At 35.0% G+C, this 22,187-nt stretch overlaps 1 protein-coding gene across 1 annotated transcript in view; it reads left to right on the top strand.

Moving 5' to 3' along the window:
- ZDHHC17 (zDHHC palmitoyltransferase 17) overlaps positions 1–17,903 on the top strand; it is a 102,909-nt gene extending 85,006 nt beyond the window's left edge. The window contains exons 11-17 of the mRNA XM_081247966.1: positions 4,175–4,297; positions 5,533–5,595; positions 9,200–9,293; positions 10,185–10,268; positions 11,496–11,653; positions 12,319–12,413; positions 15,114–17,903. Of these exons, the coding sequence (XP_081104092.1) occupies positions 4,175–4,297; positions 5,533–5,595; positions 9,200–9,293; positions 10,185–10,268; positions 11,496–11,653; positions 12,319–12,413; positions 15,114–15,252 (756 nt within the window). The 3' untranslated portion in view covers positions 15,253–17,903. The remainder of the gene's footprint in view (positions 1–4,174; positions 4,298–5,532; positions 5,596–9,199; positions 9,294–10,184; positions 10,269–11,495; positions 11,654–12,318; positions 12,414–15,113) is intronic.
- The last annotated feature ends 4,284 nt before the right edge of the window (positions 17,904–22,187 follow it).

Here is a 22,187-nt window from a genome sequence, read left to right as displayed (position 1 = left end):
TACATATGTAAAAATCAAAACAGTGCAGAATTATCATTTTTACCATTCTTTCCTATGCATTTTCCTCTTGAGCATTTTTTCCTGTAGTTTACTCTTAGGACTTCTTCAGTTTTACATGTATCTCTGCTAGTTTCCTTCTCATATTTTCTAAGCTTTTTAATCCCTATCTTTAGGTATCCAGTCATCACCTGTGGATTCCAACAATACTGCTATAAATATTCTTGTATATATTTTTTGTGCACATGTGCAGGTTTCTGTGAAGTCATTAAAGATACTCTTACAAAAGTTCTTAGTTCACATGTGTTTGACTACTGTGTATAGCGAATGATGTGACGGGAGAGGTCAGTGTCTTCCTTTTTGCTCATTAGAGAACTCATTGCTCCAACACACTCTTTCTTCACTCAGTTGCAGTATCAACCTCGATATTTATCAAGTTTCCTGTACTCTATTTGGTTTACTGATCTGTGTGCCTTACCAGTACTGTATTATCATATTACTGTAGCTTTATTCTTAACTCATGGTATCTGGTAGGCCAAGTTTCCCAACTTCTTTGTTTCTCAGGAATATCTTACCTCTTTTTAGCCCTTTGCACTTCTACTTAAATTTTTAAAAATCAGCTCCTTAAGTTCCATGGGAAGCCTAATGCAATTTTGATTGAAATTCTGTTTAAGCTATAGAATAATTTAGAGAAAAATGACTTCTTTCTGATACTTAGATCTTTGCTATTTCAGAATATCCTAGAGTGGGTGGCTTAAACAACAAAAATTAATTTTCTCACAGTTCTGGATCAGGATGCCCACACGGTTGTGTTCAGGTGAGGGCTCTCTTCCCGGCTTACAGACAGTCACCTTCTCCTTGTGTCCTCACATGGCAGGAAGAGAGTGAGAGAGATCTCTCCTTTCCTCTTCTTATACAGCCACAGTCCTGTTGGGTTAGGGCCCCACCCTTATGACCTCATTTAACCTAATTATCTCCTAAAGAGCCTATCTCCAGGTACAGTCATATTATAAGTTAGGGCTTCAGCATATCAATTTGGAAGAGGGGAGACATGATTCAGTCCATAGCAGAAGTCCAGGGTGGGATTGATGAGAATTCTGACTTTGTATTTTCATCCACATTTCCCAGACTACTAATACAGATGGAGGTGGGATTAAGAACTACCCCAGGTGGCCTGTCTCACCAGAATCATCTGCTTTCCTTGACCTCCAGTTTGAACTTTATAGTATAGTGTGGCTTGTCCTCTTTCCGAAGTTGTTGCTGGCATTTTGCGGGTCACTTGGTTGGTTTGATTTACCGTTTTTGGTTCATTTTGGGGGTATTATGGTAAGTTAGAGCTTCAGTTCACAGCAGGCATCAAAATAACATCCAAGTAGATTAAAGAGTTAAATAGAAAAAGAAGATTCCATAAACATTTAAATGAAAACGTTGATGACAAGTATTTGTTTTATCTCTAATTGGAGGAATGTTTAAGCATAAAAACATAAATATAAATTAGGAATAAAATAGTGCTTCTCTTCTAAATTTGCACCTTTTTTCCTTTACTCAATGCTAATGCAAACATAGTGATCAACAAATATGTATTGCTAGTGGGGTTATTAATTGGTGTATATTTCTGTAAATAATCTGATGGTATAAAAATATATATCAAGCTATAAAAATGTTCATACCCAAAGACATTGTTCCCATAATATTTAATGACCCAGGATATACTGCCGAGCACTTTGGAGAGGCAGAATAGCATAGGTAGTAAGAGCCTAGCTTGTAATACCAGCTCCACCTCTAATCCATTCTTTAATCTTAGACTGCTTAATTAACCTCAGTTTTGTCATGGGGATAGCAGCAGGCTTTATCATAGGGTTTTTGTGCAGCCTAAATGGCTTGTAGTCAGTGATAAATAAGTGTTATTTTATTAGTGTTAATAAATACACAGTGATCTCAATTATGATTAAAAGTGCAGAATACCGAAAATAAAAGGAGTTATCTCTAGGTTGTAGAGTTATTGTTTTTGTCTTTATGCTTTTTAGTGTTTTCTAACTTCCATTAGGAAAAAAGGTTTACAAAAAACAGCCATACCAAAAAATTATTTCTGTTAAATGCTTTAAATTAACTGCACTGATCTATTGCTAAAGCTAAGTTTAAACTACCATTTGAAGATATCTGATCTCTTTACCTTTAAAAAGACAAATTCTTTAAGTTCATCTGATATTTAATTCCTGAATACCCCTTTCAAACCTGTAGTCATTTACTGAGCTGCTAGTTAGCTCCCTGCAAATTTAATCCAGACTGTAAGAACCTGACCTATATATTTATGTGTTAGCACTTTTTGAAACTGTTATAATAAGATACTGCCCTGAAAATGCCACGGTTCAGCATTCGTTGCACATACGTTTATCCAGCTTTATTCTTAAGTGAATTTTGCTTGTTGGAGGAGCTGAAAATTTGACTTTCTGTTTATTCTCTGCTGGCTGTACCCATGGATTTTGGGGAATAAGGATGGTGAAAGTTGGGAATAAATAGGGGACTGGAGAAAGAGAAATCACTTTTATATATGGCAGGTGACATTAACTACTCTTTCTTCTTCCTTTTTTTCCTCTTGTATTTTAAGTGGTTGTTTAGTGTTTTCATATTTACCAAACAGATATAGGGTTGTTTCATTCATGAAGCTGTTCTTTCTTACCTGTGCTTCATAAGAAATGTAAAGAGTGTGTATACATGATAATGTCCAAAAGTCTTACAGAATGTTTGTATGATACTTGTACTACATAAAATCTTTTTTTCTTTTTTGGCCGCACCCTGTGCCTTGTGGGATCTTAGTTTCCTGACCAGGGATCGAACCCAGGCCCTCGGCAGTGAGAATGAGGACTCCTAACCGCTGTACCACCAGGGAATTCCCAGCCTAACATTTTATTAAATCTTTCGGGTTTTTTTTTAACATGTACATGGGGGCCTTCATAAATAATGAAAACCTGAAGAAGTGACCAGAGTAGGAATCTTTATGCCTTTTAGCAAAGAAACGATACATTTGTGAAGAAATGACAAGACAGAGGATTTGAGCTAGGGGCAGTCAGTTATGGGGATGTGACTAGGAGCTGTGTGGGGAGACTAGTGGAAGAGAAGGGTTAGTGCAGTCAGTATGTGAACACAGGTCCCTGTCTGTCAGAGTCCTTCCCAGGCTTTGGTGATGAGGCCTTTCCTTTCTTCTCTGGTACAGGGAAGGCACCATTCTCGTGGGAAATTTTGTGAACAGCTTTTGTACCTAACGTAAAATCTTGAAAGTGGTATGTTTTGTGTCCCCAAAATGTGTTGCTCTAGCAACATTGCTTTATTTCTCCCAGTGTTATTGAAAATAGTCTTTGGGGCTTCCCTGGTGGCGCAGTGGTTGAGAGTCCACCTGCCGATGCAGGGGACACGGGTTCGTGCCCCGGTCCTGGAAGATCCCACATGCCGCGGAGTGGCTGGGCCCGTGAGCCATGGCCGCTGAGCCTGCGCGTCCGGAGCCTGTGCTCCACAACGGGAGAGGCCACAACAGTGAGAGGCCCGCGTACCACAAAAAAAAAAAAAAGAAAATAGTCTTTGATTCTTCACTTATAAGTGCCTAGTACATTTCTTATATTTTCATTAGGTAGAAAAATGTAAACATAGACACTGTTTCTGTTTTAAGCAAGTTTATAAGTACCTTTTCTAAAATTAAGGTCACCTTGAATGTGGGCAAAAATGGCAACAGAGAGAATGTAAAAACACTCTTTTAAATAGATGGGTGTGATATCTAAGTGTGGTAGATTTTAATGCATATAGATAAAATATTGATAATATGCTAATTACTTTGAACATGAGAAGTCCCTTCATTTTTGTCAAAATAATGATCATTTAAAAATAATGTATTCACTGACTTTTAAAAAGTGTCAGATAACCCTACATGATTTAAAGTTTATAAACAATTCACATTTTTATTTTTTACACTTACTTATGAGCAGAATGGGAAATGTATTTATTTTGATGTAATAGATAGACTAGCATGTATAGATGTAATCTATTTTGATGTAATAAATAAACCATCTTGTATTTTTTTGTAGGTTTTTTTTTGTGTGTGTGATAAAATTTTACCGATTATAAATTTACCTATAATAATAACTAGTTTTCATTGCTTCTGTAGATTCCTTAACTTTAGGTACATCTCAACTTTTTATTTATCCATCTTCCATTCCTTGTCAATAGTATTGCACTTTTCTACAATTTTGGAAAATCTTGGAAATCAGATCCAGGGATTATTAAAGCTACAGAGGAACAAAAGAAAAAGGTAGCAAGATGCAATCTGACTAGTCACATGTGTTTTATCACCAGATTATCAGTATTTTTAGCAGATAATAGAGTACAAAAAAGGAAACTAGAAATTTCAAACCAAACTGAGATTATGTGTAGTTGGTGCTCACCTTTGGTGTTCTTGTGATGCCTGTCCTTACAGTTCCATGACATTTTTAAATTTCATGTTTCTCTCCTTTATAAGGATTATGATTGTTTTGAGGGACAAATAACAGTAGTTTACACATCTCTGTAAACCTTCAGCAAATAAATATGCATTCAGTAAATGTTTGTTAAATGACTGTAAATTAGCAGGCCACTAAACTGGTTGATAGTGTAGATATATTGTTCTAATAACTGAAATGTTTGTATATATGATCCAGGGCACCCCTCATCTATAGCTGAGGTATGTAGGAAACTGAATTTATAATCCAAAGATGTCACGGTAAGTAGAGAATTGGATTAGAGGCAATTAGATCATTTTAAGAGCTGTTTAATCCAGTCTCTGAAAACAGAACAAATCCTGATGAATTATTTCCTATCCACAATGGATTAAAACACTAGTAGGTTCTTACGGTCTAATCTTCCCCTTTCTAGGCTGCATAAAGAGTGCTACCCTTATGTTCCAGTATTCTTTAGACATTACTGGTTATTGATTTGCCAGGTTTTCTTAGTCATAATCCAGTTCTGAAGATTCAGTTCTTTATTGGACTTAGGTTTACATTCACCCCTTAATCATCAAAACCTTATACAGACTAGCTCTTAGGATAGGTCATTTAGTTTTATTCTCAGAGAAATATTCCCATAACTAAATTTAGGGTTGCTTTTTCATATATCCAAGAAATAAAATTCCTATATTCATATTATAATGAAATAGCAGAAGTAAGCAAAGAGATTTTATTATCTTCAGCTGAAAACGTTGGTTAGTTAAAAATGGGCATTGCATTTGCTGATACTCATATATTTATTTTTATTGAAGTATACTTGATTTTCAGTGTCATGTTAGTTTCAGGTGTACAGCACAGTGATTCAGTTATACATATATATATTTTTCTTTTTCATATTCTTTTCCCTTATAGGTTATTACAAAATATTGAGTATAGTTCCCTGTGCTATGCAGTAGGTCCTTGTTGGTTATCTATTTTATATTTAGTAGTGTGTATTGATACTCATATTGGTGGCACAATGGTTGGTATTGTTCTGTTTTGAGTACTTTTTTTTTTTAATTCACAGACAATAGTTGAACTTGCAGAGACAGGAAGTCTGGACCTCAGTGTATTCTGCAGTACCTGTTTGGTAAAATATTTTTTTCTTTATTCTTCTCTCTCTCTTCTTCCCCTACCAGTGGCATAGCGTAGAGAGTCTGGGAAACCAGGACAGTTTCTTTCACTGAGCACATTTCTTGACCCACCCCTGCAAAATGCCTTTTAGATCATGGTACGAGAGGAAAGATGGTGAAAAGATGTCCCCTTTCCAATGTGCTTATTCCCCCGATGGTAGACCTTAACTACACTTCTGATTCAGTGGTGCCATTCATTTGTATTCATTCTTATTCTCTTTTTCTCTCTTAAAATGTAATTCAACAGATAAAAAACTAAGTAATAAAAGTATTTAAAATCAAAAGTTTACTATGATTCCCTAATATACTGTTATCCTAATTACATTTTAAGAAAATTTATTCTTATATTTAAACCTCACAGTGGGAAATTATTAGATAACTTTTAAGACAACATGGCCTCTAAACTGGTTCAATTAGAGCAGTTATCCATCTGTATTAGAGTGTTTATTCAACTTAGAGCACTGTTCTATCATTGATATTAAACGTCATATTCAACCAGGTCATAGATAAAGCTATATATGAAATTAAATGGCATTTACTTATGGAATCAGATATAGTGATATTGATATTGTTTTATTACTATAGACATCTAATTTCTATAGAATAATACTGTTTTGTGTTTTAATGATTTTCTGCTTAATTTTTATAATTAGTTCTTGTGGAAAATATATGGACTGCCGCAGTGGTTAAACCATATTTCTCTACATGGAAATGGAAATATCCCCAAATCATGCTTGAAGCTAAATGCTCTTTTATACCTTTAAGTTATACACGACAACTGAACTAATATCTTAACAGTTGAATAATAATAAAAATAGTTGTTTTAGTTTAGGATTCTGGAATGAGTTTTTGAAACCAAGCTCTACTTCTGCAGATTCTTTTAAGGTGTTTCACTTAACCAAACAGTTGTTTGGTTGTTTGTTTCTTTGACCTAACAGTTATGATTTTGGATGTTCAAAATATATACTGCTTTACTCTTGGTAACAACTTTAGGGTACTGACTGATTCTTTTGTATTTTCAAGCATGCTTTAAAAAGGCTTTTGTTTCTGTGCTTTACAATGGGTAATTTACAGAATTGTATTCTTAACATTTAGAACATTTTTATACTCTACTATTCTGTGAAAATATTATTCTGTTCCTCAAAGTCAGGTGTACATTGCTGATATCCTTGCCATATAGCAAACAGGTTTGTTTTTTTTTAACACTTCATAGGCTATGCATTTAATCAATTATACCAAAGTATCATTCAAACATTGTATACGTGCTTTTAGCAGTACACTCAAAGCCAAGCAGTGATACATGTCATGAATAGTTAGACAACTTCACTAGAGAATTGTCTTTCCATCATGAACATTGGGGTTAAAAGTGTGGTCAAAGTAAAATAATAACTTTCCATTTTGATAGGAAGACAAACATTTGGTAAACAGTTCAATTAAATTAGTTGGATGGTTCTTCAGGGCTGATACAGATTCTTGGGTCAGCTGCCTACCACTGCTGTTCTTTTCTTATCCTGGTGTGGTTGTCATTTGGGGTCAGCAGTCTTTTCTGTAGACAGTTCAATGCAGAGGCCCTTCTTAATTGGGAAATATGAATTTAAGAGTTGATTCCCTTCAGTTTCCTTGTGCATGAGGTACTTGAGAATACCTGATAAGAAGCCTTTCATCTAGATTGGAGACAGTCCTTTAAATGATGCTTTTACCAGTATGCATAACCCCTTGATTATAGATCATGGGGCACCTGATCTTCATCCAAAGATAGATTACAGTGATCAGCTTCAGAAACAAGCTTAGGATATCTTCTTAATAACTCAGTTAAACTTTACAATAACATAACGTAGTAACAAAGAGCTATTTGGGAAGAGAGTTTTAGGTGGTAAATACTGACCTCAATTAACAAAACTAGAATTTAACATCTATTGAAACATAATCTTTTCTCTCTAAAAGTACCCTCATTTTTATCAAATATAGCCAAATTATGATTGTAGAAAGAATATCCCAAGTGGAAAACACATTTTCTAACCATTTCTTATTGTGAGGGCATCAGTCTTGCAGTCAGCAAGCAGGTTCTTTATATAGAGTTGTTCAATACAGTTTCATTATTAAGTAAATATCTGATGGTAAGAACAAGACTTTCTCTCATCGTAGCATAAACATTTTATTATATATTATGTTATCATAAGCTGCATCATTCTGCACAGATAATTTGTTATTGTAAGATAAAGAGCTTGTCCTATTATAAAATGATTCAAATCGACAGACGTATTTGTCATTATATGGATATCCTTTACTTTGAAAAATACACAAGACACATGTAGATCAGAATTCTCTAAAAATGAATTGCTCTGTAAGTGAACTACGGCACCTGTTGTGTTTGGAAGCCTTGTGTCAGTCTTTGTGCAGAACTCATTGACAGCTGTTGCCCAAAGGGGAGACTTAGCTGCGAGTTGGAAGTAAGGATAAAATTTGTTTGATGTTTCCTGCTTCTTTCTGCAGTAGATTTAGTCTCATATCTGTGGGGAAGAATACCTTAGCCTTTTCTTGGGTCCACAGATTGTTTTAATACGTGTAAGGACTTCATAGTGCACTGATGCCTTTTTCTTAGTACCTCAGAATAGTGTGTAATTTATGCAAACTGTTGGGGAAATGTTAGTGCTTTTATTGAAACACCAATAAAGGACACTACAAACTTTGTTCCTAGCAAGGGTTAATAACTCTAGCTCTTGTCATGGAGCCAGCAGTGGGACTAGCTGCTCGTTGAAGGTCACTAATGAGTTCTTGTATTCACTCGGTTGCTTTAGAGTAATGTAGAGAAAAACATTGCACAACACTCAAAACATCGTAAACATGAGTTTTTTATCGCCTGTGAAGACCTGAAGAATGTATTTTATGGTTTTTGAAACAAACAGGGACTGCCTAAACTTCTTAAGCATGTTGTACTTTCTTAGATAAGGTCGTGCAGTTCAGCAGAGGATGTGCTATACCTTAATGTGAGATCTCAGATTTCTTTCACTGAAAGAAAGACGTGTACACTTGCTGGGATTTTTTGCTAGATTTGTAAACTTTGGGAAGACATTTTATTAATGATGTGAATTTTAAAAGCTCTCTTTTATTCACTTCTAAATTGACCTTCCTTTTACTAAGGAACCAATTTTATTTTAAGCAACAACCAGTATTATGACCCTTAATTGCAGTGCATTTTCATTAAGAAGCCTGAAGAGTGATATTTGAGGAACTTGAGGGCTGTGAATTAAATATAGTACCATTCATTGCACCAGCAAAGTGGTCTTTGATTCTTAATTATTTTTGTGAATTGATGGTTCTGCCGCATCTTAGGAATTTATATTTTAGAGTACACTTATCCTCTGCGTCTTTGTTGTTGCAGTTGAAATTTTATTAAACGAAAGTGATTTTTGTCTGGTTCTATTCCTTTGAAAACCTTGGTATAATCCTTTTCAAAAAATACTGGGTTTTTTTCATATTGTATTTTGAGAAAATAAAATGTTCGTCTTTCCTCTCTTACGTATAGTGCCTTTCCTAATCTTTTAACATGCCTGTTAACAGATACGGAAACCAGTGAGGTCCAAACACTGTGGTGTGTGCAACCGCTGTATAGCAAAATTCGACCATCATTGCCCATGGGTGGGCAACTGTGTAGGTAAGTTTTATTAGTAATTTCTAAATATATTGTTCATTTAAATTACTCTAGGTAACTAATGAAGTACAATATTAGAGTAGGTGTAGAAGGTTCATTCTAGCACCCTACAATACCCCTTGTTCCCCCAATTATTTTCTGAGTGGCAAAACATCAACTCAGTTGTAAGAGAGAGGGAAAAAGACATCATAAAATCAATGTCTAGAAAAGATTGGTGTAATTTCTCTATCAATTATCTCTGGTGCCTACTCTTTCCTGTTTTCTCCATTGGATAACAGTGAAATCAATAAGGAGGCAGATTGTGTTGTTTTTTAGTTAAACTACAGAAAGTAAGGCAATAAAAAATATTTAAAGGTTGTTATGTACAGAGGCAGAGAAGAATGACAGATAAGAACTCTACATATCTCAGTGTTCAAGAATGGCATAGCCTGAGGAAATGAACTAAGTGGTCTGAGACGTGGCCCTGGAGATTTTATGAGAGGACATCAGAGAAACATTACAAAGATTGTATGACTATGTTGGGGAGAAGCCTTTAAAAAGTAGGATTTTAAAGTTTATAAAACTAAAGATAAAATAGGGTTATTTAAACCTCAAGGCAAATAGTAGAATTAAAGCTCAGACTTGTGATTTATTTGGTTCTTTAAGACTCTTTTGAGTGAATATCATTGCAGTCACTACATCTTTGTGTGTCATTGTAAGCATTCTTTTATTTTAACAATTTTATTAAAACATTTATTTTCTTGAAGAACATTTTGTAAAATAAATAATGTATGTGATTATTGTCCAAGGTATATCTCACTTTTCATGGAATTTCATCACCCCTACCTCACCCCTAGGTGTATTTCCAGTTGTTTTTTCTTAGCTAAAAAAAATTGCTTCTGTTCTGTTCTTTAGGTGCAGGCAACCATAGATACTTTATGGGCTACCTATTCTTCTTGCTTTTTATGATCTGCTGGATGATTTATGGTTGTATTTCTTGTGAGTACAATTAGTTTTTTATCTTCTTAAAACACGTGTTTGCATACTCATGCTTTACCATATTAACAAAAAATATGATAATGACAAATGTCTTTTAACTACAAATTATGGTTTGGGGCACCTCACTACAATGAAGTGTAAAGAAAAAATAGATCTAGAACTGTCAAACATGTTCAACATAGAGTATAAGAAACAGAATTATCAGTTAATTATCTTTTAACAGGCTTTGAAAAGCTTCTGGGTAAAAAACACCAACATTTTTCACATCACATGCTTGCTTTACTCTAGTAGTTTATAGATTTTGTGATTCTGCTAGTTGCTCTTTCTTACCAAACAGCTGGGAAAATATAGTTAAGTTTGCACAGAACTTGAAATGTTTTGAAGAGTAAGGTATAATTATTGCCTATTAGAGAATATTTAAAAGGTTAAGAATAAGTTGTCATTCAGTGATCATGCGGGTATAGTATCTTAGAAGAAATGATGGGGTTTTATTGCACTGAGAACATAATTTGGAAAGAATTTAAATGAAAATATTAGTTACTGTCCTTCAGGGCTTGGTGGTATTTAGCACAAAGATGTATTAGATACTGACTTAAAAATAAGTCTTGGATGATTTCCTAGTCCTCCTACTCCCACAGATATTAAGAATAATCTCTGTTATTGCCCTAATGAAAAAGGAGGTTACTTCCTCAAATAGGGATTAACAGAGAGAATGATTTTGTCAGAGATCTTTACCTAATTTCTGGCAGCCCAACACACCTGAGAGAGAGAGCATAGTTCTACTAATAACATCAGTTCTTCATGGCAGCATCTCTCAAAGAGTAGATTTTGTTTTGGAAAAAGCCCCCCTCACCAAGGTGATCTTGTGTTATGTTCCTCCCCTCCAAAGAAGTCTCACATATCTATCTGTATCATCTTATCTTTGTATAAAGGAATTGTTTTTTTACATATTGTATGTATGCAATACCAATCAAATAAAAACTGTATATCGTTACAGTACAGGTTTGTTTGCTTTTAGGATTGCCTGCTGCTTTTTCTATTTCTGCTTTTGATACGTTTTTTTCATTCATGTACAAGGGGATTATTTAAGAGTATAAAAATACTTGCATTGAAAGTCATCAGTTAAATTCTTGGATCGTGTTTTCTAAGTGGTGCCTACCACAAATGTCCACACGAGGTGCTTGGATGATTATTGAGTAAATTTGAGTTCTTCTGCTCTGATTTTAGACTGGGGACTCCACTGTGAGACCAGTTATACCAAGGATGGATTTTGGACATATATTACTCAAATTGCCACATGTTCACCCTGGATGTTTTGGATGTTTCTGAACAGTGTTTTTCATTTCATGTGGGTGGCTGTATTACTCATGTGTCAGATGTATCAGGTATGTGCAAGTGCATTATTTGTTCTTTAGTGTGCTGAGAACTCTTAAAAATTCACTCCTTGCTTAAAAGATAACAATGTATTCTCTTTATAACCATTCCTACTTTTCAGTAATTAAAATTTTTTCAAGAGTTAAAATTTTCAATTTGCTGTTCCTTTCTTCTTCACTCTTGCTCTCCAGCTCTCCCTCTTCTTATATTATGAACTTTTAACGTTCAATACTACTCCTGTCAGAACTTTTTATTTCTCTTTCCTGGTTTACATACATCCAGTTGGATATAGTGTGAGCTTAGACTGATGGTTCCATTAATTTTGTGTGTGTTTTAATATTTTATTACCTACAAATATCAGTATTTATTCAAGAGTTCTTTTAGTTAGGATTTTTTAAAAAGCTCCCTCTTAAAGGGGCTGATGGAGTAGTATGTACATAATGTCCATGCCTCTACATACACAATACCAGGTGACCTGTTTTTAAATATTTTCCCTGTTTAACCAGCTACTTCTCACAGAGTCAGATGGTACCGTGTAAACCAGCTTGATGATCTCCTGATGGAAAGCCAGAAACAGACTTCATCATTTTTCTCTCCATCCTGATCCTCTTGAGAATTAACTTGTTTTATATTAAATATTCAGAGAGTTAATGGTTTGCTTTCTCTTGCCTCTTAGATATCATGTTTAGGTATTACTACAAATGAAAGAATGAATGCCAGAAGATACAAGCACTTTAAAGTCACAACAACATCTATTGAAAGCCCATTCAAGTACGTACCTATCTATGAATTTAATATTTTCTCTTGACATATAAAGTTCCTTACTAACTAAACTCAGCAAATATCTAGTGAGTACATCAAAGATAAGTATTTTCTTTAAGAATGGCAATAATATATGAAACAGGGAATATTTATTTTACTTAACAATGTGTAAAATAGCTTATAAAACATACCAAATACCAGGATTTCTGCCAGATGAAACATTGGTTAGTTCACCATAACTTTAATATTTATCACATTAACTGTATATAAATTTGTGATATTCGTTTTTTCCTTAATTATACAATTCAAACTTTATTGACCTACTAACGTTTAGTATTTGTTCTTTAACCTTTCCATCAATTTATAAATTTTCATTCAAAAATGAATGTATCCAGAAAATTGAAATAAGATTTTCAAAAATACAATTGATTAAAATTCATTATTTAGGGAAATTTCCCAGACTCTAGGGCAACTACTTTTTGGTGCAGATTACTTACTTTATTTGCCCTCTGAATGACACAAAAATTTCCACACACCTAGTTTTCTTTTCTTTTTTTTTTTAATTGAAGTATAATTGACATATGACATTATATTAGTTTCAGGTATACAACATAATGGTTTGATACTTGTATACACTGCAAAATGATCACCGCTAAGATCTAGTTAACGTCTGTCACCATACATAGTTGCAAAATTTTTTTTTCTTGTCATGAGAACTTTTAAGATCTATTCTCTTAGCCATTTTCAAATATGCAGTACAATATTAACTATAGTCACCATGCTGTACACTGCATCCCCAGGGCTTACTTATTTTAGAACCGGAAGTTTGTACATTTTGAACCCCCCTCGCCTATTTCGCCCAGCCCCACCCCCAGCCTCTGCCCTCCACCAGTCTGTTCTCTGTATCTGTGAGCTCGAGTTTGGTTGTTCAGATTCCATGTAAGTGAGATTATGTGGTATTTGTCTTTCTTTGTCTGATTTATTTCACTTATAATGCCCTCACGGTCCATCCATGTTATCACAAGTGGCTATATTTCCTTCTTCTTTACAATGGCTGAATTTCATTTCATTGTGTGTGTGTGTGTGTGTCGCATTTTTTCAATCTATTCATCTGTCGATGGACACTTAGGTTGTTTCCATATCTTGCCTGTTGTAAATAATGCTGTAATGAACATGGGGTGCAGATATCTTTTCAAGTTAGCGTTTTCATTTTCTTTGGATAAATACCCAGAAGTGGAATTGCTGGATCATATGGTAGTTCTCTTTTTAATTTTTTGAGGAACCTCCATACTGTTTTCCTCAGCGGCTGCACGAATTTACATTCCCACCAACAGTGCACAAGAATTCCCTTTTCTACACATCCTCACCAACACTTGCTTTTCTTGTCTTTTTGATAATAGCCATTCAAACAGGTATGAGGTGATATCTCATTGTGGTTTTGATTTGCATTTCCCTAAAAATTAGTGACGTTGAGCATCTTCTCGTGTCTGTTGGCCATCTGTGTGGCTTCCTTAGAAAAATGTCTATTCAGATCACCTGCCTATTTTTTAGTTGGATTGTTTGCTTTTTTGCTATTGAGTTGTGTGAGTTCTTTATAGATTTGGATATTAACCCCTTATCAGATGTATGATTTGCAAATATTTTCTCCCATTCAGTAGGTTGCCTTTTCATTTTGTTGATGGGTTTCCTTTGCTGTTCAGAACCTTTTTAGTCTAATGTAGTCTCATTTATTTATTTTTGCTTTTGTTGCCTTTGCTTTTGGTGTCAGATTCACAAATTCATCACCAAGACTGATGTCAAGGAGCTTACCACTTGGGTTTTCTGGTTTCAGTTCTTACATTCAAGTCTAATCCATTTTGAGTTAATTTTTGTGTATGGTGTAAGATAGTGGTCCGTTTTAATTCTTTTGCATGCGGCTGTCCAGTTTTCCCAGCACCATTTATTGAAGAGACTGTCCTATTGTTTTATTTATATATATATATATATATTTTTTAATTTGCATTCAATTCAAAGTTAAGGAACAATAGTTTCCTAATAATAGAAATATTTAAAACTTTTGAGTTTTACTCAAGCTGCTTGTCTACTGCCATCAAGCTTTTGTGGTGCTATTGTTGCATGTTTGTGGAAAGCATGTAAACCTTTAAATAAAAGCAAAAATAATAGAGTCGGTTGAGTAGTTTTGAGAATTCTCCCATAGGCACAATAATTATATAAGGTGTAAAACTGACTGCTTTTCCAAAAGTATTCTTGAAGTTCTAAAATTTTGGGAACTTTCCTTGATATTTCTTTTTTTAAATTGCTATTCTTAGGTACACTGTCAAGTTTATGCTATTGATATTATTTTGTCTTTTACTCTCTCAATTTTGGATATAGTTTGTCTCCTTGCCAGAGAAACACTGGTCAAGGAAAGGTTTTCTCAAAAATTGCGTATCACACAGGAATGAAAGAAATGCAAATTTGAATAACTTTAATATATAATTGTATAACCCATTGTATTAGCAAAAGAGAAAAATCAGAGCTGTGAAGAAACATGAATGCATACATATTTTGTAGAGTTATAAGCAGGTTCTTTCTGGCAGGAAACCTGAGTTTTTAAGTTTTGAAAAATATACATTTAACATTAAAATGATATTAAACTCATATTAAATTATTGTACTAATAGACTTTTTTTTCTTTTTCTTTTTCTTTTTTGGCGGGGGTGGTGTTTAGCCATGGATGTGTAAGGAATATTATAGACTTCTTTGAATTTCGATGCTGTGGCCTCTTTCGTCCTGTTATTGTGGACTGGACCAGGCAGTATACCATAGAATATGACCAAATATCAGGATCTGGGTACCAGCTCGTGTAGCAGCATCTTTATCCTATGAAGCATATTGCTGAGTGGTGCCTGAAAATTGTGTCTGTCCGTGTCTCTCTCACACTCGAATCCACATCCTTTGAACAAATAGCATGCTATATGTAGGGCTAACAGTGAATTTTACAGTCTTTTTTTTCAACACTTTTATTAACAAAAGTAAACATGGACAGAACACACTGCCACTTCTGGGAAGAATAAAGATCTTAAAAAGAATGTTAATGGTTCTTAATGTGGGAATTCACAAAATACTCAACTTTTTGGTTTTGTTCTCATAACATTTTTCATGAAGAAAGAGTGAACTTACTCTGTTGACAGACATGGTATACTGATCAGAAATGCCTGATTCTAGCTAAAACTAAATTTATGGTATACAGCTAAATTTTATGATGCAATCTACTATTAGTATTGCATTTAATTCCAAGAAAGTTGTCTTAAATTGCTTCAGACTAGTATTATGTACGTGTTAGAATGTACATGTAAATACTGTGATAAAATCATGTGGTTTTATTAGGGATCTACTGTAATGTGTCTTCAAAGACACAAGAAAATAATGTTCACCAAAAAATGTGCTAACAGTATTTTATTGCTATCAGCTGTTGGCAATGCTGATATATTTCTAGTTCAGTGAAATAATTTTTAGTAACCTTGCTCTAAGGTTTTATGGTCTGATAATAAAGCACTTGCATGAGTATAGTAAGTCATGTTATTTTGTTCAACTTAAAAGCCCTACTAAGTGCATGATACACCTCATACATAGTATGTATACTGGCACACACTATCCAGTAAAGCATAAATTAGAATTTAATTTGATGTGCACATAGTCCAGTTTTTTAAGAGTTGAGCTATTTTCAAGAAAAGGCAGAACAAATAAGTTAATGCAAAATTCTCAATAATAGAGATAAATGGCTATACTGCAAAATAAAGTGTAGACAAAATAATGAAGTCTAGCTAAAGATGGAGCATGATCTCTGTACATACAGCACATGTGAATAAAAGAAAAGCTAATAGTATATTCTGTTTTATCCCTAAGGTTGTTTCAATTTTCCCAATATTGAATGTTTTGAAATTTGTTAATGCTGTCTGAAACAATTTCAGAAAGATTTTCGAATTGTCAAACATAATGCACTGATCAATTTTTGTTGCAGCATTTCCATACTCTCATGGTGAACTGTTGGTCACTGCTTCCATAACTATTGTTTACAGGTTTAGTCCTCTTAAGCGCTGTAGCAAATTGTGGTTCGAGCAACCTGTGGGAAACCTGTGAGAGGGAATGGGCTGGGGGAGGGTGGTCAGACCAATGACAGATCCTAGACCAGTGTAAAGATTGCGTATCTGCATATAAATAATTTATCAAATAGTTTTCTCTTTGTGTCTCTATGTGTTAGTGTATTTAAAGCTGCTCATTTCATTTTATCCAACCAAAAAGAAAAGGGAGATAATTAATGAGCTTCTAGTGATGTTCAGTATCGCTGTTAATAAGCATTATACCTTGCAAGTTCACTGCATGTCTGATGCTTGGTAAAGTTAGTATTCTCTGTAAAATGCAGATTACAGGTATTAAAGCAGTCTAGTGGTATACCCGCCCCTTGCCTTAGTAAGAGGAGCAGTGAAAATGTATATAGTTGATGTTCAGTATTTCCAAGTACCATTTTTATATAGTAGTTTCTTTGAGCATAAGTCATACATCAAAAAAATTACTCTTAGTGTACTTGAGTGTTTTAATATTAGAAAATTGGCATACGTACTTTATTTTTGAAAAGGGAAGAGATGGGTGTGGGGTGGCAATAGCATTGTGCCATTTTGTCATAGAGTGTACAAAATTGGTTAACTTTACAAATGTCTCTGCTAGTTTTGACTACTAATTGGGGGAAATTTTAGATAATTTTTAAATTCAAAGTTATTTATAAAAGGCTAGAATTCATTTTAATTTTTTGTATTTTGAGCCACTTCACGTGAAGACTCAGTTGCAGTTTTTATCGAATACATTTTTATTAACAGTCAAATACAATGGTGGTTTTCTCAGACTTTGGATGAGAGTGTTGTTACCATGTTCTTTCTTTATGGTACAATATTCTTTCCAGTGCAAAGGAGATGTCTTTCAGTTAAATAGAAAAAAAACAAAACTCTAGATGTATACATGGAAAATATTAGCAATGTTAATGCTTTAGTACTAGCCATCTCATAGTACCAGTGATATTTATAACTCAGAAATGGTCTGATGGTCAGGAGCCAACCATGCCTCTGTGTACCATCTAATTATTTTGTAGGTCTGTGTGTGGAACCAGTTTAACCCCGTTCTAAAGTTGTGTATGAAGGTGACCCTTTGGGGAATAGTTCGTATCAGCTTCATTGCATACTTTTAGCAAATAGGAACTTATTTCTCAGCTCTAAACATGAATTACTTCTTTGGAATTTTTTCCTTATTTTGTTGTTCCCAGGAATTTATTTGAAATATTAATAGGCATAAAACAGCATCATTATTATACTTAAGCTATGGATATTTTTATTTTATATTTTATTTATAACTGTGCCAAGTATTATTTTGCTACTTAACATGTTACTCTGTGGAAAGAAAAACCTGTAAAGTGTTTAATAAATTAGCTCTCCTTACATAAATTAAATCTGTCAAATTTTGTAAAATATTAATCAGAATAAATATTGACTTAAATGTGTGTTTGTTTTTTTGCTCAGTTCTCTTCAAGAAATTGATGAAACATGGGTAGTGGTACCTGTGATTTGAAAAGATTATTCTACATGTTTATATCTGGGTCAACTAGGAATCAGGTGGCAAGACTAGAAATTGGCAAAAGTAGAAGGTGGTGGTAGTATTCTTTTAAAAAAAAGCAAAAACCAGCAACCTCTAATTCTATGTATGTTTGTGTTTGTAATGAATTTTTTTAAATAAGAGAATATGTTTTTCTTTAAGAATTTTGTATTCCATGGAGTTAGTTAGGATCCTCAAGGACTGTATGAATCGCTAAGATTTATATGTAAGTATGTCTAAAGACTGTAGTAAAATAGTGGAAAAGGAAACCTACCAAGCATTGATCTCAGTTACCTGAGAAACTCTGCATGACTAAGAAAGCTTTATTTGGGACTTCAAAAAGCAAAAATTACAGAGGAACCCTTTCCTGTTGTTCACATGATTGTTTATGGTTTAATTGAGAACCCAGTGGTATTAAACAAATATTTTCAGATTGGACTAATTTTCATTTCATAATTATTTTACTGTATTGAAAGCAATGCCTCCAGAGCTGTGTAGAACTCGAGGAACAATATTTGAACAAATATAAATAATAAAGGGAATCCTACTGTCAGCCCTCCCTTCTCATTCCAGTTAAGGCACTTTTCTCCTCTTTGTCTTCTTGTCTGGATCCCACAGTCCTTCCCAGATTGGTAGCTTGTACTTACAATGTAGATGTCTGGTCCTAAGCGTTTATAGAGATAATTGGAAACAAGTGGTTTCCAATTGTACCAGGACAAGAAATATTAGCTTCAGGTCAGAAAGTAAACCTTCAGTTTCAAAAAGTTCTTGGTATTAGAGTTTTCTATTAAATATCTTTATGTGACTATTAAAATAGAAAAATCTGTAATTCCAAGTGGAAACTTCAGAATGTCCCTTGATCTAGGTCAGCTAAGTCATAAACTCAAGGAAACCAAATGTGCCTCTTAGAAAACTCTTTTTGTCTTTGAGTTGGAGTATGACTGTTTTGCTCAGATAAATTTTACCAGAATATCTCTGTCATCAGATATTTACTTGGATTGGAAAATACTTTTTAATAGACAGCAGTGTTTCTAGTACTAAGTAAGAAAGAGGGATTATTTCCATCCAAAGCATTAGAAAGCCTCATTGCTGCTGCTGCTGTTTCTTGGATCTGTAGGTTTACAGTTGTCATCAAATTTGGAAATTTTTCAGTCATTGTTTCTTCAAATATTTTTCTTCCCCCCTTTCAGCAAACTCCAGTTATACGTATATTAGGCCACTTGAGATTGTCCTATCTAGCTCAGTGATAATTCATTTTTTATAATTCTCTTTCTTTCCCCAGTGTTTATCTTAGATAGTTTTTAATGTCTTTAAGTTCACTTAAAGTTTTTTCTGCACTGTCTAGGCTGTCATCAGTACTATTCAGTATTTTTTATCTGCCACATGATAGTTTTCACCTACAATGTTTTATTTGAACCATTTTTACATCTTCTGTATTGCTACTTAACTCTCTGAAAATAAAGAGTACAGTTATAATTAACTGTTTTAGTATTCTTACCTGTTAATTTTCATATGTATGTCAGGTCTGGGTTGGTTTTGATAGATTTTTCTTCATCATTATGGACTGTATTTTCCTGCTTCTTTGCATGCCTGGTAATTTTTGACTAGATGCCAGACTATGAATTGAGTGCTGGGTATTTTGTTGTTTTTATAAAAATTCCAGAGCTTTGTTCTGGGATGCAATTATTTGGAAACTTTGATCCTTTCAGGCTTTGCTGTTAAGCAAGATTTGTTAGGCAGGACCAGAGCAGTGTTCAGTTCAGGGTTAATTATTCCCCATTGCTGAGGCAAGACCTCAGGTCTCCATCCAAAGCTCCATGAGTCACACTTCTCCATCTCAGTGGTGAGAATAGGCACTATCCCCAGCTCCATATGAGCACCAGCCACCCTTCTCTGTCAATCTTTCAGGTGTTTTTTTCCGTCATCTTGGATCTTGGGTAGTTACCCCGCATGCATGTGCAATCAGAACACAGCTGAAGACTTGCAAGGTGGGGGGGTGCGGTTTGGACGGCGCTCTGCGAGTTCCTGGGACTCCTCCTCTGTGCAGCCCTCTCCAGTCCCTCCAGCGCCAGCCCTGGTGCCTCTGGACCCTCAGCTCTGTCTCCGCGACGTGGGGTGCCTTCCAGCTTCCTCTGTATTCTCCCTCCTTAGACTATAGCCTGGAAACTCTCAAAGTCCCAAGACTGACCTCATTTTCTCCGTAACTCTCCTTTGTTGCCTATTGTCAGTCATTCTCAAAACCATATTTTTTTCATGTAATTCGTCTGTGTTTCTGATTGTTTCAAGTGAGAGGGTAAATCTGGTTCCTGTTATTTCAACTTGACTATAAGTGGAAGTCTGAGTTAATACATTTTTTAAAAATTTTGTTTAATTTCTAATATGGAAAGTAATGATAGATGTAACTGTCATAAACAAAAGCTCTTTGGGGGTCCTCAGTCATTTGCAGAATGTGAAGAGTTCCCAAGATCAAAAGGTTTGAGAACCAGTGGTCCAGGCCGTCATTTCCCAGTGCTCCCTGAGATGTTAGTGGTTCCATGGACAACTAATTCAGTGCAAGTCTTTCTTCAAGTTAAAACAGACTCAACTACAAGGTCTCAAGGTCTTCAATCTGCTAGCATGCAGTGTGAATCTACAGGAACACAGATGGCTGTAAGGCTCCCTGAACTTAATTGATCATGAAGGCGTTTTAGAGCTAGTTGCCAGCAGTCCTCCCTACATATACCAGACCACCACAAGGGGCCGAAAATATCCCAAGTGGGTCATTTTTAAGACAAAAATACTTCTTTACCGTGCAGGACTTTAATATCACATTGGGATTACTTTGGGGCTACTCTATTGACTTACCTCCAAATGATGAAAGTGATTCCTCCGAGAACAGAGCCTGCCCAAAGCCAAATTCCCTTTTCCACTCCTAGAACCACTGGAAGCTAATTTCATAGTTTTGGAGTAGCTGTTTTGCCATGGCTCCCAATTTAAGAATAAATTTAATTCTGAAAGGGGGGGGTCTAAACTTTATCAGGCAGAAATTTCAAAAATTACCGGGTACCTGGCAACTTCATGTAGAGTATTTTCCTATCAGATATCTATTAGCATCTCTAGTACAATTTGGGAAACATAGTAGGATGGGAAATGTTGGCTTTGTGTGGGAACAGTTACAACATTCTGGTTATCTACAGCACTGAAAAATTTAGTGGTTAAAAAGGCATTTTTGTTCACAGATTCGTAATTTAGGACTCAACATAACTCACTTTACTCCACTGGGTGTCAGCTGGGATGGTTCAAAAACTGGGGACTGGAAGAGCCTGAAAGCTTACTCAGTCACATGTCTGTTAGTTGATACTGGCTGATGGGGAAGATCTTAGCTGAGGTTATGGCTCTAATACTTACATGTGGCCTCCCCATGTAGTCTGGGCTTCCTCAAAACATGGTGGCTGAGTTCCAAGAGTAAGCATCTCAAGAGAAAGAGGCAGGCAAGAGCTGTGTTGTCTTTTCTAACCTAGCCTGGTCCATTATACTCTGTTAGTTAAAAATGAGTCACTAAGGTTGACCCTTATTCAGAGAAAGGGGAATTAGACTCCATCTTTTGTTGGAATGTCAGAGAATTTGTGCATGTGTTTAAAACAGCCACAGAATGAATCAGAAGTTACTCCATAAATCTTCTTCAGTTCAGCCCAGTTCCTTTATTGTTAACTTCCCCAGCCTGCTTACCAAAAAGACCCTCCCCTCTCCTACGGTGACACTTGCCTTATGGAACATGTGAAGTACTCAAGGCTGTGATATAAATAATCATGAATTCTTTCACCTGGTACACCCTCAACTGACCTTTTCCCACCACGTTTCTGCTTGTTTTTTTTTTTTCTTTTGAGGTCATATAAGATTAAGATGTATTCACAGATTAGGCTGGTTCAACTTTACAAATACACATTACAGACTAATATCATACCCTGCCGCTGAAAAATAAAGGGTTGGATTGAGTCTGGTAATGAACTAAAAGTTTCTGGAGAAATAATGAAAATACACCTTATATAGTCTGATATTCCTTTTCTCCCTGAGCCAGCTGAATGTGCCAGGACAATGCAGCATTCTTTGCTAATTTTGCAGAATTGAGATTTGTGAGAAAAACACAAATCCTCAACCCAGTTTCCAGGATTAGTAATTCACT

The sequence above is a fragment of the Mesoplodon bidens genome (assembly GCF_964165515.1).
Source record: "Mesoplodon bidens genome assembly, chromosome: 11".
Lineage (NCBI taxonomy): Eukaryota > Metazoa > Chordata > Mammalia > Artiodactyla > Ziphiidae > Mesoplodon > Mesoplodon bidens.
Note: the sequence above shows the minus strand (reverse complement) of the source record. Positions and strands in the feature narration are given on the sequence as shown.